The 22,603-nt window shown below is 58.0% G+C and overlaps 1 protein-coding gene across 1 annotated transcript in view; it reads left to right on the forward strand.

Moving 5' to 3' along the window:
- Positions 1–22,248, forward strand: part of ELFN2 (extracellular leucine-rich repeat and fibronectin type III domain containing 2) — a 57,494-nt gene extending 35,246 nt beyond the window's left edge. Inside the window, exon 2 of the mRNA XM_008569771.1 lies at positions 19,096–22,248. Coding sequence (XP_008567993.1) covers positions 19,549–22,011 — 2,463 coding nt within the window. The 5' untranslated portion in view covers positions 19,096–19,548 and the 3' untranslated portion in view covers positions 22,012–22,248. The remainder of the gene's footprint in view (positions 1–19,095) is intronic.
- Positions 22,249–22,603: the final 355 nt, after the last annotated feature.

Below are 22,603 nucleotides of genomic sequence, written 5' to 3' on the forward strand. Positions count from 1 at the left end.
AAGGCCGTGTACACAGTTATTAGTGATACAAATGCTCGTTAGGTATGGGATGTCTGAGTGGCAGCGTGCAGCCCCCTCCGGGGGTCCCCAGCTCCTTGGGTGGCAGCAGATCCTCAGAGGTGCGAAGCCTTCCTAGCTAATCATCGGCTTCGGGTGTCTGGGGCATCAGCCACACCCGTGGCCTCTTCTGGCCTCATGTTGGCTCTGTGGTGCTCTTGCTGACAGCAGGCAGGGGCCTGTACCTTGCTTGTCCCCCGAGCCTGGAACAGGTGGCTCCCGTGCCTCCCAACCTGGACCTGACACCCGTTGGTGATGCCCTGCAGGCCAGAGACGAGTTTTGCATGTCTTTGCAGCCCATGGTGCCATGCCCAGGGCCTGGTGTGTGGTGAGCCCATGGGCACATGGATAATGTGCCATTGCTGAAGGGACCCTGGGTGGTCTTGCCCACCCCCTTACAAATGCGGAAGCTGAGGCCCAGATAGGGAAGTGCTTTGCTCAAGTCCTTGCTGCCATGGAGCCAGCAAAGGGGCGCCTCTCACCCTGACAGCGGAGGGGCCTGGGAAGGGGATTTGGGCAAAGCTGGAGGGGCAGAAGAGCTCAAGGGTGCAACTTGGTGTGTCTCAGGCCCTTCCACTTCTTAGCTGTGTGCGTTTGGGCAAGGGCTTCACTGCTCTGGGCCTCAGTTTCATCATCTCTCAAATGGGTAGAATAATAGTGCCCATCACACAGGGCTGCAGAGAGGGTTAAAGAGTTAATTAATGTAGAATGTTTATTATGGTTTGGCACACAGTCAGTGCTCAGTGCAATCCTAACCCTTGACTAGAAGGAAAGTCCCCGAAGTAGTTATCCTTAAGGACTGGAACCAGGCACAGAGCAGGGTTTGAATCCCAACCCCACCACTTGCCATCCATGACTTCGTATGGCCACTCTGTCTTTCTGAGTCTCAGTTTCCTCTTCTGAGAAGTGAGTCTGACGATCTTCACCTTGCTGTCCTGTTAAGTGAGGGGTTGTGTTTGCAGCAGCTGGCCCAGTGCTCAGCAGGCAGGAACTGATCCCTGGACGAGGACTGAAGAAGAGCCCTTCATTAACAGTGTGCATGGCGTGCTGTTGATGGCTTGGGATTGCTGTCTGCACGTGACAGAGACATTCCTGTAGGCAGCAGTATTACTCTGCCAACTGTGAGCTAGGCGCTGGAGCTGCAGTGGAGAAAGCACTGTGCTCACTGCCTGGCCCCGATGGTCCAGGATGGACAGATGCTCACCAAGGAGTCAGCGTGGGGAGAGTCACCCTGGGAGAGGCAGGGCTGCCTGGGGAGGAGAGCAGGAGGGAGGGTCTGGAGGGATCTCAACCTTCAGGAGGACTTCTGGCTTCAGCCTGAGAACTGTGGAAGCTTCTGAAAGGGCTTTAAGAGAGGGGCCCTTGGTGGGTTCATGAAAGATGATATTTTGAAAGGCTCTTTGGCAGCTGAGTAGAGGAGGGGACGCTGGGAGACCCTGGGAGGCCGTTGCTGCTGTCCGGACGAGAACCATCGGTTGCTTGGACTGAGGGTCAGCAGTGGATGCACACAGGTGTGTGGACTGGAGAGGTGTCAGGGTGGGTTGGAGATGAGGGACAAGGGAGAGGGCAGAGTCAGGTATGATTCAGATGATGAGACTGAGGCACAGAGAGGTGTAGTAAGGGGCCTGTAGTCACACAGCCAGGGGGAAGGAAGCAAAGCCTCAGGCCCAGCATCTGTAGGAGGTGGCAGCTGGGCCTTTGGATGGTGGTGGCCCTGCAGCCAGGTGAGCTGAGTGGAGGTGGAAGGCAGATCAGAGCCAGCAGGTCCATGCCGGTGGTGGCCATCAGGCTGCATTCCTGGCTCTGCTCAGCGCCAGGCATAATGGAGATTGATAGGTATCTGCCAGGGAATGGGGGATCCATTCTGTGTTGCCCACAGCTCCGGAGGCAGGGATTGGCATATAAAGAGTTGGTTAGGAAGGAGGTGCTGGGTGGAGCCAGGGTAAAGTGGCGGCTGAACATTGTGGCCTCCAGGTGGTGTGTGTGATGGTGATGAGCTCAGGACTTCAAACGAGAGACCTGGGTTCACAGCCAGCTCCAGCCTTTCCCAGAGAGATGACCTTGACCTCTCTGGCCTCAGTTTTCCCATCTGTAAAGTGGAGGTTGCTCTATGGACGGGACAGTACAGGACTCAGCACAGGCCTGGGGCATGGTGCGTGCTCAGGAAGTGCTGTGTGCTGTTGTTATTGTTGTCGTCATCGGCGTTGTGTGGCAACTGGAGTCCACCATCTGGTCGTGGGGGTCAGTTGGCCTCTGTGATCTGGAATGTGTTATGGTCTGCCAAGCCACGTTAGCCCAGGGACAAATGATGTTCTCAAGATAATGGGCTGGGGCCAGGCCCCAGGGCCCACTGACTGCAAAGGCCCAGGCAGGAGTGGAGGCCACTGGGGTGGGGGAGGAGGATAAGGAAAACTGCAGAGAGGGCAGGCTCCTTTTTCATGGAGAATGGAAGGATTATGTGAGTATAAGAAAGACACATGCAGAGAGAGAAGGGAGAAAGGATGGGATAGGGCCACCTTGAGGAGGATGGGAGGTGCTTAGAGATTGTTCTTTGCCTGATTTTACCAGGTATATGCAGGAGGCCCAGAGAGTATGAGGGCCTGGCTCAAGATCACACAGCAGCTGGCGCTGGGAGCAGACCTGCTGGCTCTGGGGCTTGAGTGCTGTCCCTCTCTATGAAGGAGGGATGTGATCATTTATCAGGGGAGCTTAATAATGAATGAAATTGAAGTGTCTTTAATGCAGGCAGCAGGCCTGAAGTAATGAGAGACCCTGTATTAATTCGGAAGTTAATGAATATGCAGGGGTGTCTGAATGATTAACGGGGCTCCTGAAGGCGTCGGAGAAGGGTGTGTGAGCGGCTGCTGATGGGAATATGAACATGGCATAAATCTGGGAAGTGGGATAAACTGGGGAGTAGGTGGGCATTAGTGAACCAGGGGAATCTAGCAGCCACAGAAGGCTGAGTATACAGACACTCTGAGCAAATATACAGTGTCATGGCTGAGCGCTCTCACTTGCTTACAGTGTGATCTTGAGCAAGTCACTTAACCTCTCTGAGCCTCAGTTTCCTCATCTGCAAAATGGGCATAAAAATAATATCTGGTTTGTAGGATCCTGAGGATGAAATATGAGACAAACCCTTAGCACAGGGTTAGGCTCAGTGTGAGCATCTGATAAAAACTGTTATAGCCTTTTTAGAAAGGAGGGTATAGAAGTGGTTGTGGAGAGCCCAGGAAAGTGTAACCATAACAATGAAATTACTTTGAATATGGACAGCACTTGACAATGTGTAAGGGGGTGTCTCTCATCAGTCCAGCCCTTTGCTCCTTGCAGCAGCTGTATGTGGCAGAGGAGATGGGTCCTGGGGAAGCTGAGGCTTGGAGAGGGCTGGTCACTGCCCACATCACCCAGCCAGCAATGGGCACAGTCAGTCCTGGGCTCAGGCCCGCACCTCTTGCCCATGAATCTCAGAGGGAGTGGAGGGGGGACCCACGTGCTACCTGGGAAGGACCTTCAGAGTATTTGTCAGGCCTGGGGCTGGGGGTGGGATCACCCCTTGGAGCCTCAGTTTCTCTACCTGTCTTGTGAGGGTCTGTCTGCTGCTCAGTGTTGTTTTGAGGCTTTTATGGGAAAACGGGACACTGACCCCTCAGATATGCCCGGCTTGGGGAGTCCCAGATGTCGTCCCTTTGATGCTCAGAGCTGCTATGTTGTGGGTCTGTATGCATCAGCTCGTCTTGTATCTGGGGAGCTGCAGGGGCTGGGCCACCTTAGCACATCCTTGTTGTCTCTCAGCTTCAGTCTTCTCATCCTTCAGGTGGACATGACAATGTGGCTTCTGTGTATTAAGTGTGCAGGGCCTGGCACACAGTGGCACCAGTGAGGTGCGCTCCTTCTGCCCCTCCCCACCCAGGCCCATATCCCAGCCCTGTGCACAGGACACCCCCTTTTATGCTCTTGTGATGCCTTCTCCATCCTTTCAGCCCATGAGCCTCCAGGAGCAGGGGAGCCATGTTGGGCCCTGGGTTTAGAGGGCTACTGACACTGCCCACCCTGTCCCCGTCCTCCACGGGGCCTTGGTCTAGGCAGAATGTAGAGATGAAACCATTGTCCTGTCATGCAAGCTGGGATGGGGACGAGAGCCAGATGACAGCCCCACCCACCTTGGGCAAGGTAGAGAAGAGGCTGCTCACCTGCCTGTCTTCCTCAGCTCCCAGCAGGAGATACTCAAAGAATGGCTGTTTGAATGAATGAAGGAGTGAATGAATGGATGCCCTCGAGGCCCCCGCCTCTTCCAGCTCCAGGCCAGTGAGCAGGGCCATAGCCAAGGCCTTCCCTTGTCCGTCACGGCTGGATCCCATTTGCGTCCTTCTCTTTTCGTCCCCTGGTCTCTGGCCTGGGCCCTGTGGGCCTCCCTCTCGGCCAGCCTGGCTGGAGTCAGAGAACTGGATGTTGTTGGATAAAAGACTTTAGCAGTCATGGTCACGGTGACAGACAAGGAAACTGAGGCCCTAAAGGGAGATGGGCTGTGAGACAGGGCTGGGTTAGTGCCCCCGCCTTGGCTGCTCCTCAGGTCGGCGCTGCCATGTCTAGCCTGGCTGTGTATTTATAGTCCCTACTGATCTATATTAACACTGGGGCCGGCCTAGGCCTTTGCAGCCTCCAGATCTGAGGATGACTTTGAACCTTCTGGGGGGCCGTGGAATCAGAGCTCAGCCCCGTGGGGAGGGGAGAATGCGGCTTCTCACCTTTCCCGTCACTGCCCTGGGGCTCATGCTGGGCCCTTTGTCTGGACAATCTTTGCCAGCCTAGGCTAGGCCTGGGCCACCCTTTGGTGGGTTTGGCGTCTTTGTCTGTGGTTTGTTATCATGCCTTATTTCCCTCCAGCTCTGCAGGGAGACTGTGTACTCAGCATGTGACCAAATGCGTGGGCTGTGTGGCCTTGGGCAGGCCAGCCCCTCTACAAGCCTCTGTCTCCTCATCTGCAGAATGGGCATAATTCCCACCCGACTTGTGTGTGTCAGGCACTGAGCACACAATGCCTATGAGCTGGTGGTCACCGTTTACACTCCTCATGTCTCTTCTGGTCCTCATAACAAGCAGGCCTCAGAGCCCAGGGGGACTGGGGTGTCATCTCCATTTGACAGATGAGGCCCACGAGGCCCTAGGGGCCGCGTGACTTACCAGGGCCATGCCGCCTGTTGGGGCAGAATTCAGACTCACCTAGCTCTGAATGTTCCAGCTTCCCAGGCCCCCTCCCCAGGGCCCATGGGGTCCTTGGGGCAGGCTGGACTGCTCACCCCACCAGCTGGTCGCCGTGGGACAGCTCCACTAACTCTATGCTTCTCTTACAGAGCAGAGACGACTGGCCGCCCTGAGCGCAATTCAATTCAACAGACATTTACTGAGTGCCTACTATGCGCCAGGCCTTAGGCTAGGCGGGGAGGGGACGCAGGAGGAAGACGAGCAAGTCCTCAGGGAGCTCGGGCTGGGGTGGGGAGTAGACAGGCAAGAGCAGAACAGCTCAGCACCAGGCAGAGGCTGCTCGGAGGGCTGGAAGCAGCAGAGACCTGGGCTCAAGGGCATCACTGGGGAGCTGCTGGTCCTCATCTGTGCCTCAGTTTCCCCTCCTGTAAAATGGGGGGAGGTGAGGTGGGGTGAGACAATCTCTAGGACCCTTCCAGGATTCCATGGGCCATACATTGGGGGGGGAGGGGACAGAGCAGAGAGGCCATCACTCTCCTGTGGAGGGGAAATCTCTGAAGGCTTCTCAGACAAGAGGGCATAAGGTCTGGGCCCCAGGCTCCGGGGATGGGTGGGAATGTCTCCCCAGGCTCAGGAGCAGCATGAGCAAAGGCCTGGAGGACATGTGGGTGGTTATCCCCGAAACTCCTTAGGGTTGTGAAGGGACATGTGGGGCGTGAGCTCAGAGAGGGAGAGAAGGGTTCGAGGGCCACACATCAGAGTGTGAGCCCCTTTCTGGGGGCAGTGGGAGCCATTGGGGGCTTTTGAGGAGAGAGAGTCAGCAACAGATGGTCCTGCTTGGTCCCACCCCCTTCTCCTCCCTCTCTCCCTGGAGTGCACCTCAGCATCATGATGCCACAGAAGCTCGCAGCCTCGGGGCCATCGTAGCGTCTGCACTGTGCTACGCACTTTACACATTAGTCCTCACTGCAGTCCCATAAAGTGGGCATTAATGGACCCACTTCACAGATAAGGACACCGAGGCTCAGACAGGGAAGCTTCTTACGCAAGGTCGTGATCTGCTCCCCAAACTTCTCATGCTTCTCCCACTACCTCTCCCTGAGGTGGGGGTCTCTGTTCTATGTGACCTCTCCCATCCTGGAAAGCCCTCCCAAGTCTTTGGGGAGTGCCTGCCAAGAGCAATGAGGTTGGGATTGGAGGGTGAGGGTAGAAAAATCTCCAGATGTTAGTAGGACCAACTTTCTCTAAGATCTGAGTTTCTGTCCCAGCAGCCACTTTCTGAGATGGAGTGAGGTGGGGCTTCTTCCCACTTTACAGATGAGCAGACTGAGGCCCTGAGGGTCCTGTGGCTAGCCCAAGGTCAGACTTGAGGGAATGACAGCCTAGGCTGAGGGCCTGTCTCCTTATCATCCAACTGAGGCAGGAGGGAGGATTAATCCCCTGAGATCTATGCAGAAGCTGACTGCTCACATCCCTTCCCAGGGAGTTGAAAAGCCTGGCATTGGAGTCATAGACCTGGGATCAAATCCTGGTTTTGTCTTGCATGAACTGTGTGATCTTGAGCAAGTCATTAGTTACTCTGAGCCTTGGTTTCCTTATCTATAAAGGGGAGAGCAGGCTTCCTTCATTCAGTCATTAACAGAAGTTTATTGAGCACCTACTGTGTGCCTGGTGCTGGGCTCTCATGCAGAGTCAGGGCCCTTCCGCAGAGAACTCAGTCCAGGGGTAAAAGCAGCAGTTATGATTCTGGCTGTGATGGAGGAATTCCAGAGGGCTGTGGGAACCCTCAAGAGAGACCCCAATGAGGTGCGGGGAGGCAGGAGGGCAGCAGAGGTGAGCAGGTGCCAGCTCCTGCAGGACCACAGGGTTGGGCTCTGTATGCTGCTGGAATTTTTGCAGATCAGCAGAAGCCAATGAAGGCTTTTCAGCCAGGGAGTGCCATGCTCACGTTCATGTTCTAGAAAGCTCATCCTTGGCTGGGCGGAGGATGGATGGAATGGGATAGTAGGATTGAAGGCAGAGAGACCAGCAAGTGTGCTGACCGAGGCAAGGAAGGGGGCTGAGCCAGAGCAGCAGCAGTGTGGGCGCAGGGGCGCTCCCACAGGGGCAAGCTGGGTGGATGTGGGTGCCTCTCACTGGGTCAGGGAACTGGAGAGAAGTGGGGGAGGGGGAAGGGGAGCAGGAGATGAGTCCAGTAGTGGGTGTGGACAGGTGGAGTTTCAGCGCTAGGGAGGGGTCCACGAGGCAGCTGGGATGGGGTGGGCGGCGTGGCCAGCACGAGGCTGATAGTAGAAGCCTTGGGAGGGGCTGAGATGCTCTTGGGGTTGGGGCAGGGGTGGGAAGCAGGATTGAGAAGAGTACGGAACTGGAACCAGGGTCTCAGGGAAGGCACTGCCTCAAGTACAGGCAGAAGAAATGGCAGGGCAGCTGCAGGGGAGCCTGAGAAAGTGTGGCCTGGGAGGTGGAGGAGCCCAGCCCCAGCAGGGAGCATTGCCAGCAAGAAGATGGCAAGACTGAGGTCTGCCAGAAGATTGCAGAAGTCACTGTGTCAGGCGCTTTGTCCAGCGCTGGCCGCACAGGAGGTGCCCAGGAGGGTCAGCTCCCTCCTTCTTTTCACAGGAAAGCGGAGCCTTAGTCTGTCCCCTTGCCATCCTGAGGGGAAGGAGGTCACGGAGGAGGAAGGTGTCTGGGAAGGAGGAAAGGAGAAAACGTTTGCATGCATAACAAGGCTGAAGTGAGGCGGAGAGACAGGGGCAGACAGAGATGAAAAGGAATTACCATACACCAGGATCTTGTTATTCAACCTAATTTTTAAAGGACCACAGCTGTCGCACTGAGATAATTTGTTAATTATAACAGCCATTGTGCTTTGGCAACGAGAGAGAAACCGAGGCCGGGGAACAGGCTGAGGATGGGGCTGGGAGCAGGCTTTTGGGGAGCCCGGACCTCAGAGAGGTGGAGGGTCAGAGGCAAAGAGGGATGTGTTGCCCTCGGGACTGACAGGAAGACAGTGCCAGGGACCAGGCCTCCCCCTTCCTCATTGTCACGGTTACAGCAGGGCTGATGAGGCCCTACTGCGTGCCTGGCGTGATAGCGATACTTGCAGCAGCTCATTTATTGAGCAGCTACTCTGTGCCAGGCCCTGGCTGTGGCTGTTCACTCTACAGCTTTGGGGATAGTGCTCTTGTCCCGTTTCACAGAAGGGGAAGCTGAGACTCAGGGGGAAGAAGTGGCCAGGACCAGGGCGTTAGTTACGTGGCAGAGCCTAGATTTGAGCTGAAGTGCCCCCTGCCCTACCCAAGGCCCACTTGACGGGTTGGTCACACTGAGCTGGTGGACACAGGGCTGTCGTAGTCACCACACGTCCGGGGCTGTGGTGTCTACCCAGCCAGCAGTCGGGGATGTCCCTCCCCCAGTGTTTCCGGGGCTCCGTGTCAGCCCCTCAGCACTGACAGAGCCTCCTTGTTCTCTGATGGCGCAGCTGCAGGCCCCCGTAGTCCCCGAGGCGTCCCTCAGTCTGGGCTCCCCCCAGCCCACTCCAGAGAAGCTAGAGTCAGGGCCAGGAGAGGAAATTTCAGACCATCCTAGGCAGTGTCCACACTAACCCCTTGTGACCGCCTGGTTTGAGGTTGTGAGGAGACTGGGGAGGGCTTTCTCAGCTTGGCCCTGGGGGCTCCAGGGCCCAGGGTGCTGGGCCTGGTAGAGGCAGGGGGTTGGGTAGCAGGCAGGAGTCCCAGGTGAGCATGAGAGGGTTGGAAGCAAGGGGTCATGCCAGAAGCCCCAGAGCCCTTTGGTGTAGGCTCTACGCTGTGGTGACCAGTGGTGTGGCTTCAGGAACCAAGGCCTTAGAACTTCTGGTGTCACAGCAGCCTTGCCTGGAAACAGCCTAGGCTGACTAGCAGTGTTCTATGGAGTGGGGATCATATTTAGGGGCAAGTAACCCTCTGAACCTAGTAGGATACCAAAACTTGACCCAGGGACCCAGGCAGTGTTGTTGGAGCGCCAGAGGGGAAGCGGGCCCCACAGCACAGCAGGCAGTCCTGGGGAGGCTCTCCTGGTGGGGGGTCCTCTGCCCAGTGAGCCTGCTTGGAGCCAAGGAGAAGGTGTGGGGGGGTCAGTGCACCTTTAAGTCCTGTAGAATTGATGACCCACAGAGGCCAAGATTTAGGAGATTTTTAGGACCAAAGAGTTTCATACCTATAATTGGAGACCCCCTAATAATGGCAGACCCATGCTATTAGTGTCCTAGAGCTCAAAAACCCAGGGGCACAGGCCAGGGAGGATGGGAGTGGGGGGCTCAGGGATTGTGGCACCCCTGGGCCCCAGACTGAGAGGCTCATGGGATCCCCATGCAGGTTGGGATTCTCATTGTCCCCACTCTGGGGCTCCCTCTTGCTGGCCTTACAAACCCCAGTGCCCCGTGTCAGTGGGCAACTGAAGCCAGAGAGGCAGGGAGGAGGCGGTGGGGGGTGCCCTGGGCCCGTGCCGCTGCTCTGTCCTTGCAGGGATGCAGACCCTGCGCAGCCAGGTCTTCCAGGTTTTTCAGTGACTTCCAGAAATGGTGATTTAAAAAGTAAAATCTCCCAAGTTTTCAATATTAGCAACTAATTGAAAAGTTGTTTAAAACCACTGTCCAGATGAAACAGGATCCCACAGCATCCCTTGAGCCAGAGCCTGGTACTGTGGGGGGTAAAGCCACTGGGTAGCAGTTGTGAGACCTCAGTTTCCTCATCTGTAAAGTGGGAATGGTAATAGCACCGACTCATAAGGTTGTGCTGAGAATTTAATGAACAAACACTAGAGGCGCTTAGGCCCAGCCTATGTGAGCCGATGACTCTTCTCATCCTGCCTGGGCTACCCATAACCCCCTGCTGTGAAGCCCCGCACATGCTGCCCCTGCATTGGGACAGCCCCGAGGATGTCGGAAGGCAGGGAAATTCCCCCCTTGGGACCCGGAGGAGGAGCAGGTGGTGGAGGCAGAGCCAGGAGGGTGGGCCTAGCCGGTGCCTGGTACATAGTAGGTGCTCCATAAATGTTTATTGAATGAATGAATGGAGGCCATGCAGGCAGAGGCAGCGTGCGTGCGCAGGCACTGGTGAAAGAGCGGGTCCAGTGGAGACTGGTGAGTAGTGCCCAGGGGCTGCAGCTGAGCAGGGCCAGCAGGGGCCAGGTGGGGGAGGTAAAGGTCAGGTGGGCAGAGGGCAGGGGTCAGGTGGGGAGAGGACAGGGGTCCGGTGGGGAGGGGAGGGTCATGTGGGGTGAGGTGGGGGTCAGGTGGGATGAGGGCAGAGGTCATGTGGGGAGAGGACAGGGGTCAGGTAGGGAGAGGGCAGGGGTCAGATGGGGAGGTGAGGGTCATGAGGGGAGAGGTGGGGGTCAGGTGGGATGAGGGGTGGGTTTAGATGGAGGAGGTGGGAGTTGGGTAGGGGAGGCCTGGGTCAGATGAGAAAGGCAGTCAGTGGGGGAGGTGGGGTCCAGGGGAGGAGAGGTTAGGGTCAGGTGGCAGGGAGAGGCAGTCTCCTGAATAGCCTGGGGGATTCTGGGAAAGCTAGGAGGTGACCCCTGGGCTGGCACTAGGAGGTGACTTTCAATACAGGGCATCCTTAGTTGTGGGCTACATGCCATCCCCAGGTACCTGGTGGTGGGTGGGTGGGCTGGGCTGCCTGGGGCTGGGGAGTGGGTGCTGGCACGTGGGCCGTGTGAGCTGGGCAGTCTATTTGACGCTGTCCACAGAACCAGTGCTGGGGCCTCCCCTCTCGTGCTGCTGGGCAGTTCCCAAGGTCAAGGCCTTTGGTAAAAGCCTCCGTCTTCCTGCCTGTCTCCTTCCACTGAGGCCTGACGTGGCATAGGTGCTAATGACGGATATGTCACCCTGGGAGCAGAACAGGCACAGGGACCGGATGAGTTCAGGGGATAACACAATGCGCAGTTGGCAGAAAGCTTTGGGGTGGCCCCACCAAACCAGAGAGACACATGTGCACTGCTGTCCTCCTCCAAACAGATGGGGAAACTGAGGCCCAGAGAGGTAAGGCACTAACTTGCCCAAGGTCACGCAGTGAGCCAGTCCTCCATGCGTCTCCTACTCAGAATTGTTCTTTCTACAGTAGCCCGGGGCACAGCCTAGGCCCCTTTTTTGACTGAGGTCACGGGCTTGGAGATTCGTGTTCAACACATCAGGCCTTGCAAGCCCAATTAAGCCTCATTAACTGTCGGCCGTTGCTGCTGTTGATGTGCTGTTCTTATTACACTCTTGAGTAAGAGGGAAGCTTAGTGTGGGCAGGGCGTGTCTGTCTGCTATAGTGCCAGACACATAGGTGTGCAATAAACACATGTGGAATGTGGGTAAGTGTGTGGCCGGTTGGACAGTGCGCCCCACCTAGCCCTGGGGCAAGCTGCGGGCAGGCTCCCTGGCCCAGGCCTGGTCTCTGTTTCCCTGTGACGTGGATGCAGTCGTAGCCTGCTCACCCAGTGCAGGATAACCCAGAGCTGGGAGCCGGTGCCGAGGCAGTGAGGGGCAGAAGCCAGCTCCCCTGAGATCTGGAGCAGCTGGCATGCGGGGCTGAGACTAACAGGACGTGATTGAATGGGGTGGATGAACACTCAGCACCTCGGCTGAGACCTAAACAGACACTGCCCAGAGCTGCTGGAGGACGTTCGGAGGGCATCAGGGCTGCCTGGCAGTGTGTGTGAAGGGCTCGGGGGTTCGGTTTATCATCTAGGACAAGGTGAGGATACGACGCCCGTGCACACTGGCACCGCGTCAACAGAAGCAGGGAGCCAAACCAAGGCGGGGGGGGCGGTGCTGGTCACTGCTCAGACCACATTGGCACTGGTGCTCCAGAGGACACATTGTAGGAGGGACCTTGACAGCAAACATGACCCTGGGCAGCTGGACCCATGGGTGGGAGGGACTTGACACCATGGCATAGGAAGAGCAGGCAGGGGACATGGGGCTGTTTAGCTTGGATAAGCGGAGTGATGACAGATGAGCAGATACCGGAAGGGCCTTTGTGGGGGTGCTGGCCTTGCTGCCAGTGGCTCCAGACAGCAGGCCAGGAACAGGTACAAGGAGCCAGAGTTGGTTTTGTAATAGAAGAAGAAATTTCTAACCATCAGAGCTGTTCAAGGAGGGAATAAGCAGCTGGAGGTGGGTGCTGAGAGGTCAGCCACCGGAAGTATTCAAGTCATGGGAAGTCACCTTTACAGGGATCCTGGAAAGTCTGGTGGTTCCAAGAGCTTGAGTTGGCCTGGGTTCCTGGCCACGTGGTCTTGGGCAGATCACTGCACCTCTTTGAGCCTCAGTTTCCTTGTCTGTGAAATGGGAAGCATGAGGGGGGCCATGAGGCTAGAAGGAAGCCCAGCCCGTTTCCTGACACGTCTTGAGCACCATCGGTGGGGGATGGGCCTCCCTCTGGTATTTAACTTTCTGACTCAGTGAAGTCAGGGCCTCAGGATTTTTCTTCTGTCCCTGACCCTGAGCTCTCCTTCCACACACCATGTCCCGAGCACCTGCTGTGTGTACGACCCTGTTCTAGGCATGGGGATTACAGCAGTGAACACGACGAAGTTCTACTTTGCTTTTATGCTGGGGGTGGGGTAAGGGGCGATGATAAAGAGCTAAATGATGTCGGGTGGTGTTGAGCACTGTGAGAGGACCACGGCCAGGCTTGAGTGACAAGTGAGTTGTCCCAGATTTGGTGTCAGAAGGTAGGGATAGGGAGTGGGGAGCAGTTGAGCAGAGTCCTGAATAAAGTGAGCTAGTGGGTCGTGGGAATATTGGGGGAGGGACATTCCAGGCAGAGAGAACAGCATGTGCGAAGGTCCTGAGGTGGCAGTGTGTCTGGGGGTTAAGGAGCGCAGCTGTGTTGGGATAAGTACTTCCTGATTGATGGAGAAATTGAAGTCTCTCCAGGCTTTTGGATGATTCCTGATTGCACACTTCCCTCTGATAGGAAGGGAGGTCCTACACAAGGGGCAGGAAACCCACCAGATGGCCGGCACATGTGCTGTCCCTGCCACAGGCCTAGCCCTTTGGAGGAAGCTGGGGAAGGACAGAGCCTCAGTTTTCTCATCTGTAAAACGAGGCTAACGGCACCAGCCGTGTCAGACACATATGTGCCACTGGGGAAGGCGTAGCTACGACTGTCTTACAGGTGAGGACACTGAAGCCCAGAGAGGTTACTGTGCCCCATGTCACACAGCTTCATATTCAATCCCAGGACGCTTTGCCTCCAACATCGTGATTTTTTTCTTTCTACCCTGCAGCTGAGGCTCATTGCACCTGAAACCCAAACAGCTTATTTACCGAACAGTAGTTCTGTGGCGAAGGTATAATTATCCCATTTTACAGATGAGGAACTGAAGCCCAGGGCAGCCCGCTCCAGGAACCCCCGTGATGAGGAGGCAGCGGCAGGACCCAGTGTCCAGCCGCAGGGTGGGGTAAGGGAGAATTGTGAAGGATTGAATGATGTCAGGTGGCGTGGAGCAATGCAAGGGCATCACAGCCAGGGCTCAGTGATGACTGATTATCTCAGATTTGGTGTCAGAAGGTAGGGGTGGGGGTTGGGAGCAACGGAGCAGAGTCCTGATTGAAATGAGGTAGTGGGTCTGAGTCTCCGCCCTGAGGGGGGGGCAGGCTTTGTCCCCGAGGACAGAGTGTAGCAGCCTGTCTCTGGGCCCCCTGGCCTGGAACAGTGTTTCTAGCAGGGAGAGCTGAGGTGGCCGCCTGCCCTGAGAGTTCTGGCTGGGCCCCAGGAGTCCTTGGTCCTCCTAATCCTGGGTAATGGCATTGACATGGACAGTAACAATGGCACCTCAGGGAGCCTTGGCCAGCCTGGCCCAGGGAGGAGCCCGTGCCAGCACTTATCAGCTGCTGCAAATGAGATTTCCCGGGCTGAGCCTCATGTCCCTGCTCCTGGGAGGCTGGAACACAGACTGCACCTACCCTGGAGCACCCGCTCCCTGGAGCTGACCTATGGGTGGCCCTGCAGGAGAGTAGCGGGAGCCTGAGCTGTGCGTTGGTGGGGCCTCCTGCCCCATGTGGAGTGTGTTGGCCTCCACCATGTCCTGGGGTTCCGTGAAAGCCCTGGGAGATGGCTGGCACTTGCCTGGACACACAGAAGGAGAAACTGAGACTCAGAGTGGGCCTGTGGTTCACCTGGGGACTCAGAACTGATCAGTCCTGCATCCCTGGCTCCCATCTACCCTCAGCCAGTCGGACACTCAGGCTCATCTCACTCTTTCTGGCCTCTCACCAACCCAGGGAGGGATGCTGAGGCTGCAGAGCCTGGGGGGCAGCCTGACCCCCCTCAGACCCTTACTCACCTCACAGTGCGGGGTGGGAGTTGGTCAAGACTCCCCTCGAACTGTGGAGCAGAGGGTCAGCCTGTAGTGGGGGGTCTGGGAGATGCGACCCGAGTGCAGGGGAACGCTAATCCAGGGTGCTGAGGGCTGTGAGAGATAATGATGAACCCACGTTAGTTAACAACGGCAGCTGCCACTCTGGAGGCCAGGCCCCATGCTGGGTGCCATAGCACAGGTGCTCACTGCCTCCTTGCACAGCCTTGCTGCATGGGGATCCCTTGTATCACTTCATGGGTGAAGATCCTGCAGGGGACTCAGGCTCAGATCGGGATCTGTCACTGTCACCCTGGGTCCTGAGCCTGAGCTTCCACCAGCTTGGTGTAGGACCCTGAGCATGTCCCTTCCTCTGCCCTGGCCTTGGTTTCCCCTCTGAGAGAGGCTGGCATTGAGCTGAGTGAGGGCTCCCCATCTTTCCAGCTCCGAGGCTCTAGGATTCTGAGTCCATGGAGGGACCTGGAACCTCGGGCACCTGGGCGGGAAGGGCACAAAATCAACTGTATCAACTGGCGGCTACAGCCTGAGGTCCAGAGAGGGGAAGGCATTTGCCCAGAGTGACTCAGGCAGTCTGTGGCTCTGCCCAGCTGTGAGCCAAGACCACCACACCAGCTCTGCCCCTCAGCAGTGAGCACCTGTTGGGTCTCTCTGACTCTTATCTCTTCTCTCTGTTGACATCATACAGTGTGTAGCTGGTCAGACTGGGGGCCCCCTGCAAGATTCCTCAATAGCACACTGCCCCTGACTTTGCCACAGTCCTGTTTTGTGTGGTGGAAAGAGAGAGGGACCCTTGAAAGAGGTGCTGGTGCGGCATTTGGGTCCTGCCCCTTCTCTGGCCAGAGTTTACTCATTCCCACGACATCCCTGTAATGACCCTCACCTCCCCTGTGTCAGTGTCAGGCCCAGCGGGGTTGGGGGAGGGGTCTGCTCCATCCCAGGCAGCCGGGAGCACTGCTGTTGGCCGACACTGCGACACTGCCTGTCTGGATGCACAGTCCTGCTTGCCTGCATGGTGCATGGCCACACACCTCCCGGGCTGCTGGTGGCAGGCGTGGGGAGGAGGGGGTGGGGTGGCAGAAAAGGCCTCTGCTTCCCAACAGCTGCTTCCTGCTGCCTCCCGCCTCCCTCTGGGCTGGTCACAGGCTGCATTTCGGTGGCTGAGCCAGACCCAGTGTCATCTGTCTCCCTGGCCCCTAGAGGGTGGGTGGGGTAGTCAGCAGGTGCCTAGGTCCCCGTGCATATCTGTCATCTGTCTCACTGCCGTGGGTCCTGCATCTCAGACTTGCTGTCTCCATTTCTCTCTCTTCCTTTGTCTCTCCCTACTTGGCTGTCTCCATGTTTTTGCTTTTCATTTGCTTTTGTTCTTATTTTCGTTCTCAGCCCTTGCCTTCTCTCTACAGCCCCCTCCCCGCCTTCCCTCTCCCTCCCAGGTGTGTGTGAGGTGGGGTAGGGCCCTGCTTCTCTCACTAGCGTGCGTTGAAGGATGACCCTTGTGGGGGGAGGGGAAGGGCATGACCTTGTCTGTCCTCCTGGGGATCCTGAGCCCCAGGCCTGAGAGAACCCAGGCTGGCATCCCCTGCCCCCAGCCCTGCACCTTGAGTGGGTGAGCAACTGGGCCGGGGCCAAGTGCTGCTGTCAGTGTCTTCTTGGCCTCGTCGTCCCCTTCCCTGGCTGCGTCAGGCCTCGATGGGTGGCGGGCAGGCAGCCCAGGACGCACACGGGATGGGATGGGGAGATGGGAGGCTGCTTCTGGCTCCATCTGAGTCATGGGGGAGGATAGGAGCAGGAGAGAGGGCCACAAACAGGGTCACCTTGAGGGCTCAGGTGGGCAGAACTCAGAGTGGCTGGGGAGGGGGCACAGCAGGCCTCGGCCCACCCTGGACTGTTTGGGAAGGGCTGGGAAGACCTGGGGCAGGACTAACTAACTCCCCTCCCAAACCTGGGCCCCTTCTCCTACTCACCCCCCAACCCCCCTTCGCATCCCCCCTCCCCGGCCTGGCTGAGAGGATGCTGGTTTGAGCAGTGCAGATCTGAATAGAGGGGATGGAGATGGGGGCTGTGTATGGCTAAGATTGTGCATGTGCACACGCACATACACCTGCATGTGGAACACACGTGTAATGAAACGTGGTCAATAGGCAGGTGTTTGCCTGCATTCCCAAGATGCCTTGACCTGCGTGCCTTCCCACCCTCCACACGCAAGCATGCACTGCTGTAGCCGGCCATGCATGCACACATCCTGTGCACACGCGCATACGTGTGCACACATGCCTGCCCGTGCAGCGTCTACTTGTACACGTCAGCACACTCCTGCATCGCCACTCTGAGCCGGCCCACACCTGCGCATGCACCTGCATACAAATGCAGTCCCCAGACATTCCCAGATGGAGGAGGACAGGGAGGAGGGACCGTACTTGGAGCAGCCGGAGGGCTCTCTGACAGGCCGGCTCACGAATCCTGGAAGCAGTGAGCTTGGGGACTTAGCCTCCTCCACTACAACCTTGCTGATTGTAGGAGGGGAAACCGAGGCCCAGAGAAGGGTAGGACTGGCCTGAGGTCCCCTAGGAGCCAGTGGTCATGCTGGACAGGAGCCAAATTCTTTCCAGCCCTGAGACCTTTGCACGGCACAGCCAAGGACAGAAATGTGGTCTGTTGCCTGGACCCCTCCTTCCTGCCCAAGTGCCTCGTGCACACCAAGCTAGTCCTGCAGGGGACGGGAGTGTGAGGCCTGCCTCAGAGGGTCTGGTCATCACAGCCTCTGTGACGCAGCATCAGCCTTAATCCAGCAGGTCATCTGGACACCCTGTCCACCTGCCACCTCCTCAACAAAAACTGCCTGCTCTGGACTTCTTGTGGGATTCTTCCCCCTCTCCACTTCCCGTTCCTCTGTTCCAACCCTCTGGGGCTCAGTGCTGTAAATTGGTTTTGCTTTAATGGCAAAGGTTTGAAGAAAAATTTTTTCAAAGCACTCCTTTTCCTGGAGTTTCCCAGGAGGAGGAGCAGGAGGCGGAGATGGCTCTTGTGAACGGTCTCCGGCTTTCTTTGCCCAAACATGGATTTCTCTGGCCTAATCTTCACATCCCTCGTCCCTGCCCAGGGCAGAGGGAGGGAGAACTGTGCTGTTTCCATAGTTGAGAGCACATGGTGGGCGGTGGAGCTGGGGTCTGGTGCAGGGGCTGTGTCCAGCTTGCTCAGAGACCTAGGCTAGTCTCCCCTGGGTCTGGGGCTCAGTTTCCCCACTTGGAAAGTGAGGATGGATGCAGATGGTCTGTGGGTTGTGACCCCTGCATTGCCCACCTCCCCTGCCCCTCTGCATCCTGGGGGTGGGCAGCATGAGTCACCTTACTTCTTCCCCCATCAAATGGGCCAGGCCTGGACCTGATCTCCACCTTATAGATGTGGAAACAGACTCAGAGAGATGGTGAGATTTACCCGGCTAACGGAGGTGGGTGGATGGGGCTCCAGGCCTCCTGACTCCTGGCTTGGACTCATGGTGCCTCAGGAGTCCTGATCCTGGACCGGGCTGTGCTGTATTACTTGGGGCAAGTCCTTGTCCCCCTCTGGGTCTCTGACTCTCCAGCCGTGGAAGGGGATGAAGGGTGTCAGCCATGCCATTCTGGAGGCCTGAGGCCTCCTACAGGATCAGGGTGCTCTACTGGAAAGCACTTGAGGAGATGACAGTGGGGAGTGTCTCTGGCTTTGCAGACTCTTGCCCTCTCTTTCCCTTGGCTCTGCTCTGCCTGTAGGATGAGGTCTCCCCAGGTCCTCCTCCTGTGGGAGACCCCGGCCTCTGTATCTCCTTGCTTGAGGGGCTCACAGACATGATGCTCTACTCCCCCTCCCCCATGGAAGCTGAGACAAGGGAATTATTTTTGGAACAAGAGCAGTTACACAACAAATGAATTATTTATCTTTGGGCATGGAAGAAAGGAGGCATTTTGCTGGGCTTAATTCTTTATCTGGATTCAGGAGTGCCCACTTGGGTACGTGGACACTTGTGGACGGGCCTGTTTGTCGAATGCACAGATTATAGGTGTGCTTGTGTGTGTGTACCTGTCTATGTGTGCATGCCATGGAGTTCTGGCTCACGCGGGTGCACATGGATCTTTGTGCAGGCCACTGTACGAGTGTGGACACTAGTGTGCTTGGGTGAGTGTGGGTGTGTGTGTGTGTATACCTGTGCACGTCCCCCTCTTCCTCTCTGGTCTCCCTTCTCTGCCCGGCGTCCTCAGACTCTGTCCCCACTCCCTTGACATTCTTCTGTCTCCCTCCTTCCTGCCCCCCAGGTCCCTCCTCCCCTCTTGCCAGCCACCAGCCCTCCCTTCTTTTATGTAACAGGGACCCCAGTGTGCTCGTTGGCACAGAGGACCCCTGGGAGGGGGTTTGAAGAAGGGACTGGGGGTGCTGAAGCTTGAAGGGGCTGCTCCGAGCCCTCGCACTGATCTGTCACCCCCTCCCGGTGCTGCCTTTCAGGAACCAGGTGACAGATGGGTCTCTTCCTTCCTGCCACCGTCTCTCCTGCTCCCCCCTCAGTGCTGCACTCTCCAGCCTCCTGTGGGAATCGTCTGAAGTTCTGAGCCCGGAACCCAAGGAGGAAGAGGAAGAGAAGGGAGAGGAAGTCAAGCCCTGAGGGCCTGTGCACCTTCCCAGCAGGAGGCAGGGAGCATTGCCTGGGAGCAGGCAGTGGGGCCCCCTGCCGCCCGGCCCCACCTAGGCCCAGCACCTGCTGTAGCACTCCAGAAGGCCCCCAGCAGTTGGCACTGGCTGTGCCCACCTTGCCTGGGGCCCCCGTGCTGGGGGTCGCCCCCAAGATGGTGGCGACCCCAGGGAGGACTGTGCTGCCAGCTCCAGCCTCCGGCTGTTAGGCCTCCTGTGCCCCAGCCCCTCACCTCGAGCCTGGCCTTCGAGGGGGCCGAGGCCGGCGCCATGCTGCGCCTGGGGCTGTGCGCGGCGGCGCTGCTGTGCGTATGCCAGCCGGGTGCCGTGCGCGCCGACTGCTGGCTCATTGAGGGTGACAAGGGCTATGTGTGGCTGGCCATCTGCAGCCAGAACCAGCCACCCTATGAGACCATCCCGCAGCACATCAACAGCACAGTGCATGACCTGCGGCTCAATGAGAACAAGCTCAAAGCCGTGCTCTACTCCTCTCTCAATCGCTTCGGGAACCTCACCGACCTCAACCTCACCAAGAACGAGATCTCCTACATTGAGGACGGCGCCTTCCTGGGCCAGTCGAGCCTGCAGGTCCTGCAGCTGGGCTACAACAAGCTCAGCAACCTGACCGAGGGCATGCTGCGCGGCATGAGCCGTCTGCAGTTCCTCTTCGTCCAGCACAACCTCATCGAGGTGGTGACGCCCACCGCCTTCTCCGAGTGCCCGAGCCTCATCAGCATCGACCTGTCCTCCAACCGTCTCAGCCGCCTTGATGGCGCCACCTTTGCCAGCCTGGCCAGCCTGATGGTGTGCGAGCTGGCCGGCAACCCCTTCAACTGTGAGTGTGACCTCTTTGGCTTCCTTGCCTGGCTCGTGGTCTTCAACAACGTCACCAAGAACTACGACCGCCTGCAGTGCGAGTCGCCACGGGAGTTTGCTGGCTACCCGCTGCTCGTGCCCCGGCCCTACCACAGCCTCAATGCCATCACCGTGCTCCAGGCCAAGTGCCGCAATGGCTCGCTGCCCTCCCGGCCCGTGAGCCACCCCACGCCCTACTCCACCGACACCCAGAGGGAGCCCGATGAGAACTCAGGCTTCAATCCCGACGAGATCCTTTCGGTGGAGCCGCCGGCCTCATCCACCACAGATGCGTCCACGGGGCCTGCCATCAAGCTGCACCATGTCACCTTCACCTCGGCCACCTTGGTGGTCATCATCCCCCACCCCTATAGCAAGATGTATGTCCTGGTCCAGTACAACAACAGCTACTTCTCCGACGTCATGACGCTCAAGAACAAGAAGGAGATTGTGACGCTGGACAAGCTGCGGGCGCACACCGAGTACACCTTCTGTGTGACCTCGCTGCGCAACAGCCGCCGCTTCAACCACACCTGCCTGGCCTTCACCACGCGGGACCCTGTCCCGGGCGACCTGGCGCCCAGCACCTCCACCACCACCCACTACATCATGACCATCCTGGGCTGCCTCTTCGGCATGGTCATCGTGCTGGGAGCTGTCTACTACTGCCTGCGCAAGCGGCGCATGCAGGAGGAGAAGCAGAAATCCGTCAACGTCAAGAAAACCATCCTGGAGATGCGCTATGGGGCAGACGTGGACGCCAGCTCCATCGTCCATGCCACCCAGAAGCTGGGTGAGCCACCCGTGCTGCCTGTCTCCCGCATGTCGTCCATCCCCTCCATGATCGGGGAGAAGCTGCCCACCTCCAAGGGGCTGGAGGCCGGGCTGGACACGCCCAAGGTGGCCACCAAAGGAAATTACATAGAGGTGCGCACGGGTGCGGGTGGGGATGGCCTAGCTCGGCCTGAGGATGACCTCCCAGACCTTGAGAACGGCCAGGGCTCGGCTGCAGAGATCTCCACCATCGCCAAGGAGGTGGACAAGGTAAACCAGATCATTAACAATTGCATTGATGCCCTCAAGCTGGACTCAGCCTCTTTCCTGGGGGGCGGCAGTGGCAGTGGGGACCCAGAGCTGGCCTTTGAGTGCCAGTCCCTCCCTGCGGCCAGTGCTGCCTCCTCGACCACTGCCCCTGGGGCACTGGAGAGGCCCAGCTTCCTCTCACCCCCTTACAAGGAGAGCTCCCACCACCCGCTCCAGCGCCAGCTGAGTGCCGATGCCGCCGTGACCCGCAAGACCTGCAGCGTGTCATCCAGCGGCTCCATCAAGAGCGCCAAGGTCTTCAGCCTGGACGTGCCTGACCACCCGGCCACCGCGGGGCTGGCCAAGGGTGACTCCAAGTACATCGAGAAGGGCAGCCCCCTCAACAGCCCGCTGGACCGGCTCCCACTGGTGCCGGCGGGCAGCGGGGGGGGCAGCGGTGGGGGCGGTGGCATCCAGCACCTGGAGGTGAAGCCGGCCTACCACTGCAGCGAGCACCGGCACAGCTTCCCTGCCCTGTACTACGAGGAGGGCGCCGACAGCCTGAGCCAGCGCGTGTCCTTCCTCAAGCCGCTGACCCGCTCCAAGCGTGACTCCACCTACTCGCAGCTCTCCCCCAGACACTACTACTCAGGGTACTCGTCCAGCCCCGAGTACTCGTCCGAGAGCACGCACAAGATCTGGGAGCGCTTCCGGCCCTACAAGAAGCACCACCGCGAGGAGGTGTACATGGCCGCGGGCCACGCTCTGCGCAAGAAGGTCCAGTTCGCCAAGGACGAGGACCTGCACGACATCCTCGATTACTGGAAGGGGGTCTCGGCCCAACAGAAGCTGTGACTGTCTCCTCCCCGGTGAGGTCGGAGGGAGTGGGCTGGGGGCACTCGGGGAAGGGCCCGGGCGGCCGGGGCGGGGGGCGGACTGGGGGGCCGAGGCCGAGGAGTGGACGCACACGCACACCCGCACGCACGCACCCATGCACACACCTGACCACCACCTGACTGTGAACAAACCAACACCCGACGATAGCGGACAGGAAAACAAAGACACATTTTCCTTAAAGTTTACAAACTGATACCGAAACCAGTCGTCTTTACTGTGCTGCCCAGGGACTCTGCTGGGGTGTGCGGGGCTTGTGGGGGGAGGGGAAAGGCAAGGAAACCAAAAGAGGGTGTGGGGTCTGGGGCTTTGGGACTAGGGACAGGTTTTGGGGCAAAGGAGACTGGGGTGGAGATAGACTGAGTCCCCTCTGAGGCAAGAAGAGGGTCCACCCCAGCTGGGGGACAGGTCCTTTGGGGATTTAGCACCAGATGGACATTGGGCACAATTTCTTTCCATTTTATGAATGGGGAAACTGAGGCCCAGAGAAAGGAAGTGATAACCCTAGGACCACACAGCAGGTTAGTCTCAAGTCTCCCAACTTCCCAGCCCA

This window comes from Galeopterus variegatus, unplaced genomic scaffold, assembly GCF_000696425.1.
Source record: "Galeopterus variegatus unplaced genomic scaffold, G_variegatus-3.0.2 Scaffold527, whole genome shotgun sequence".
In the NCBI taxonomy this organism is placed as follows: Eukaryota; Metazoa; Chordata; class Mammalia; order Dermoptera; family Cynocephalidae; genus Galeopterus; species Galeopterus variegatus.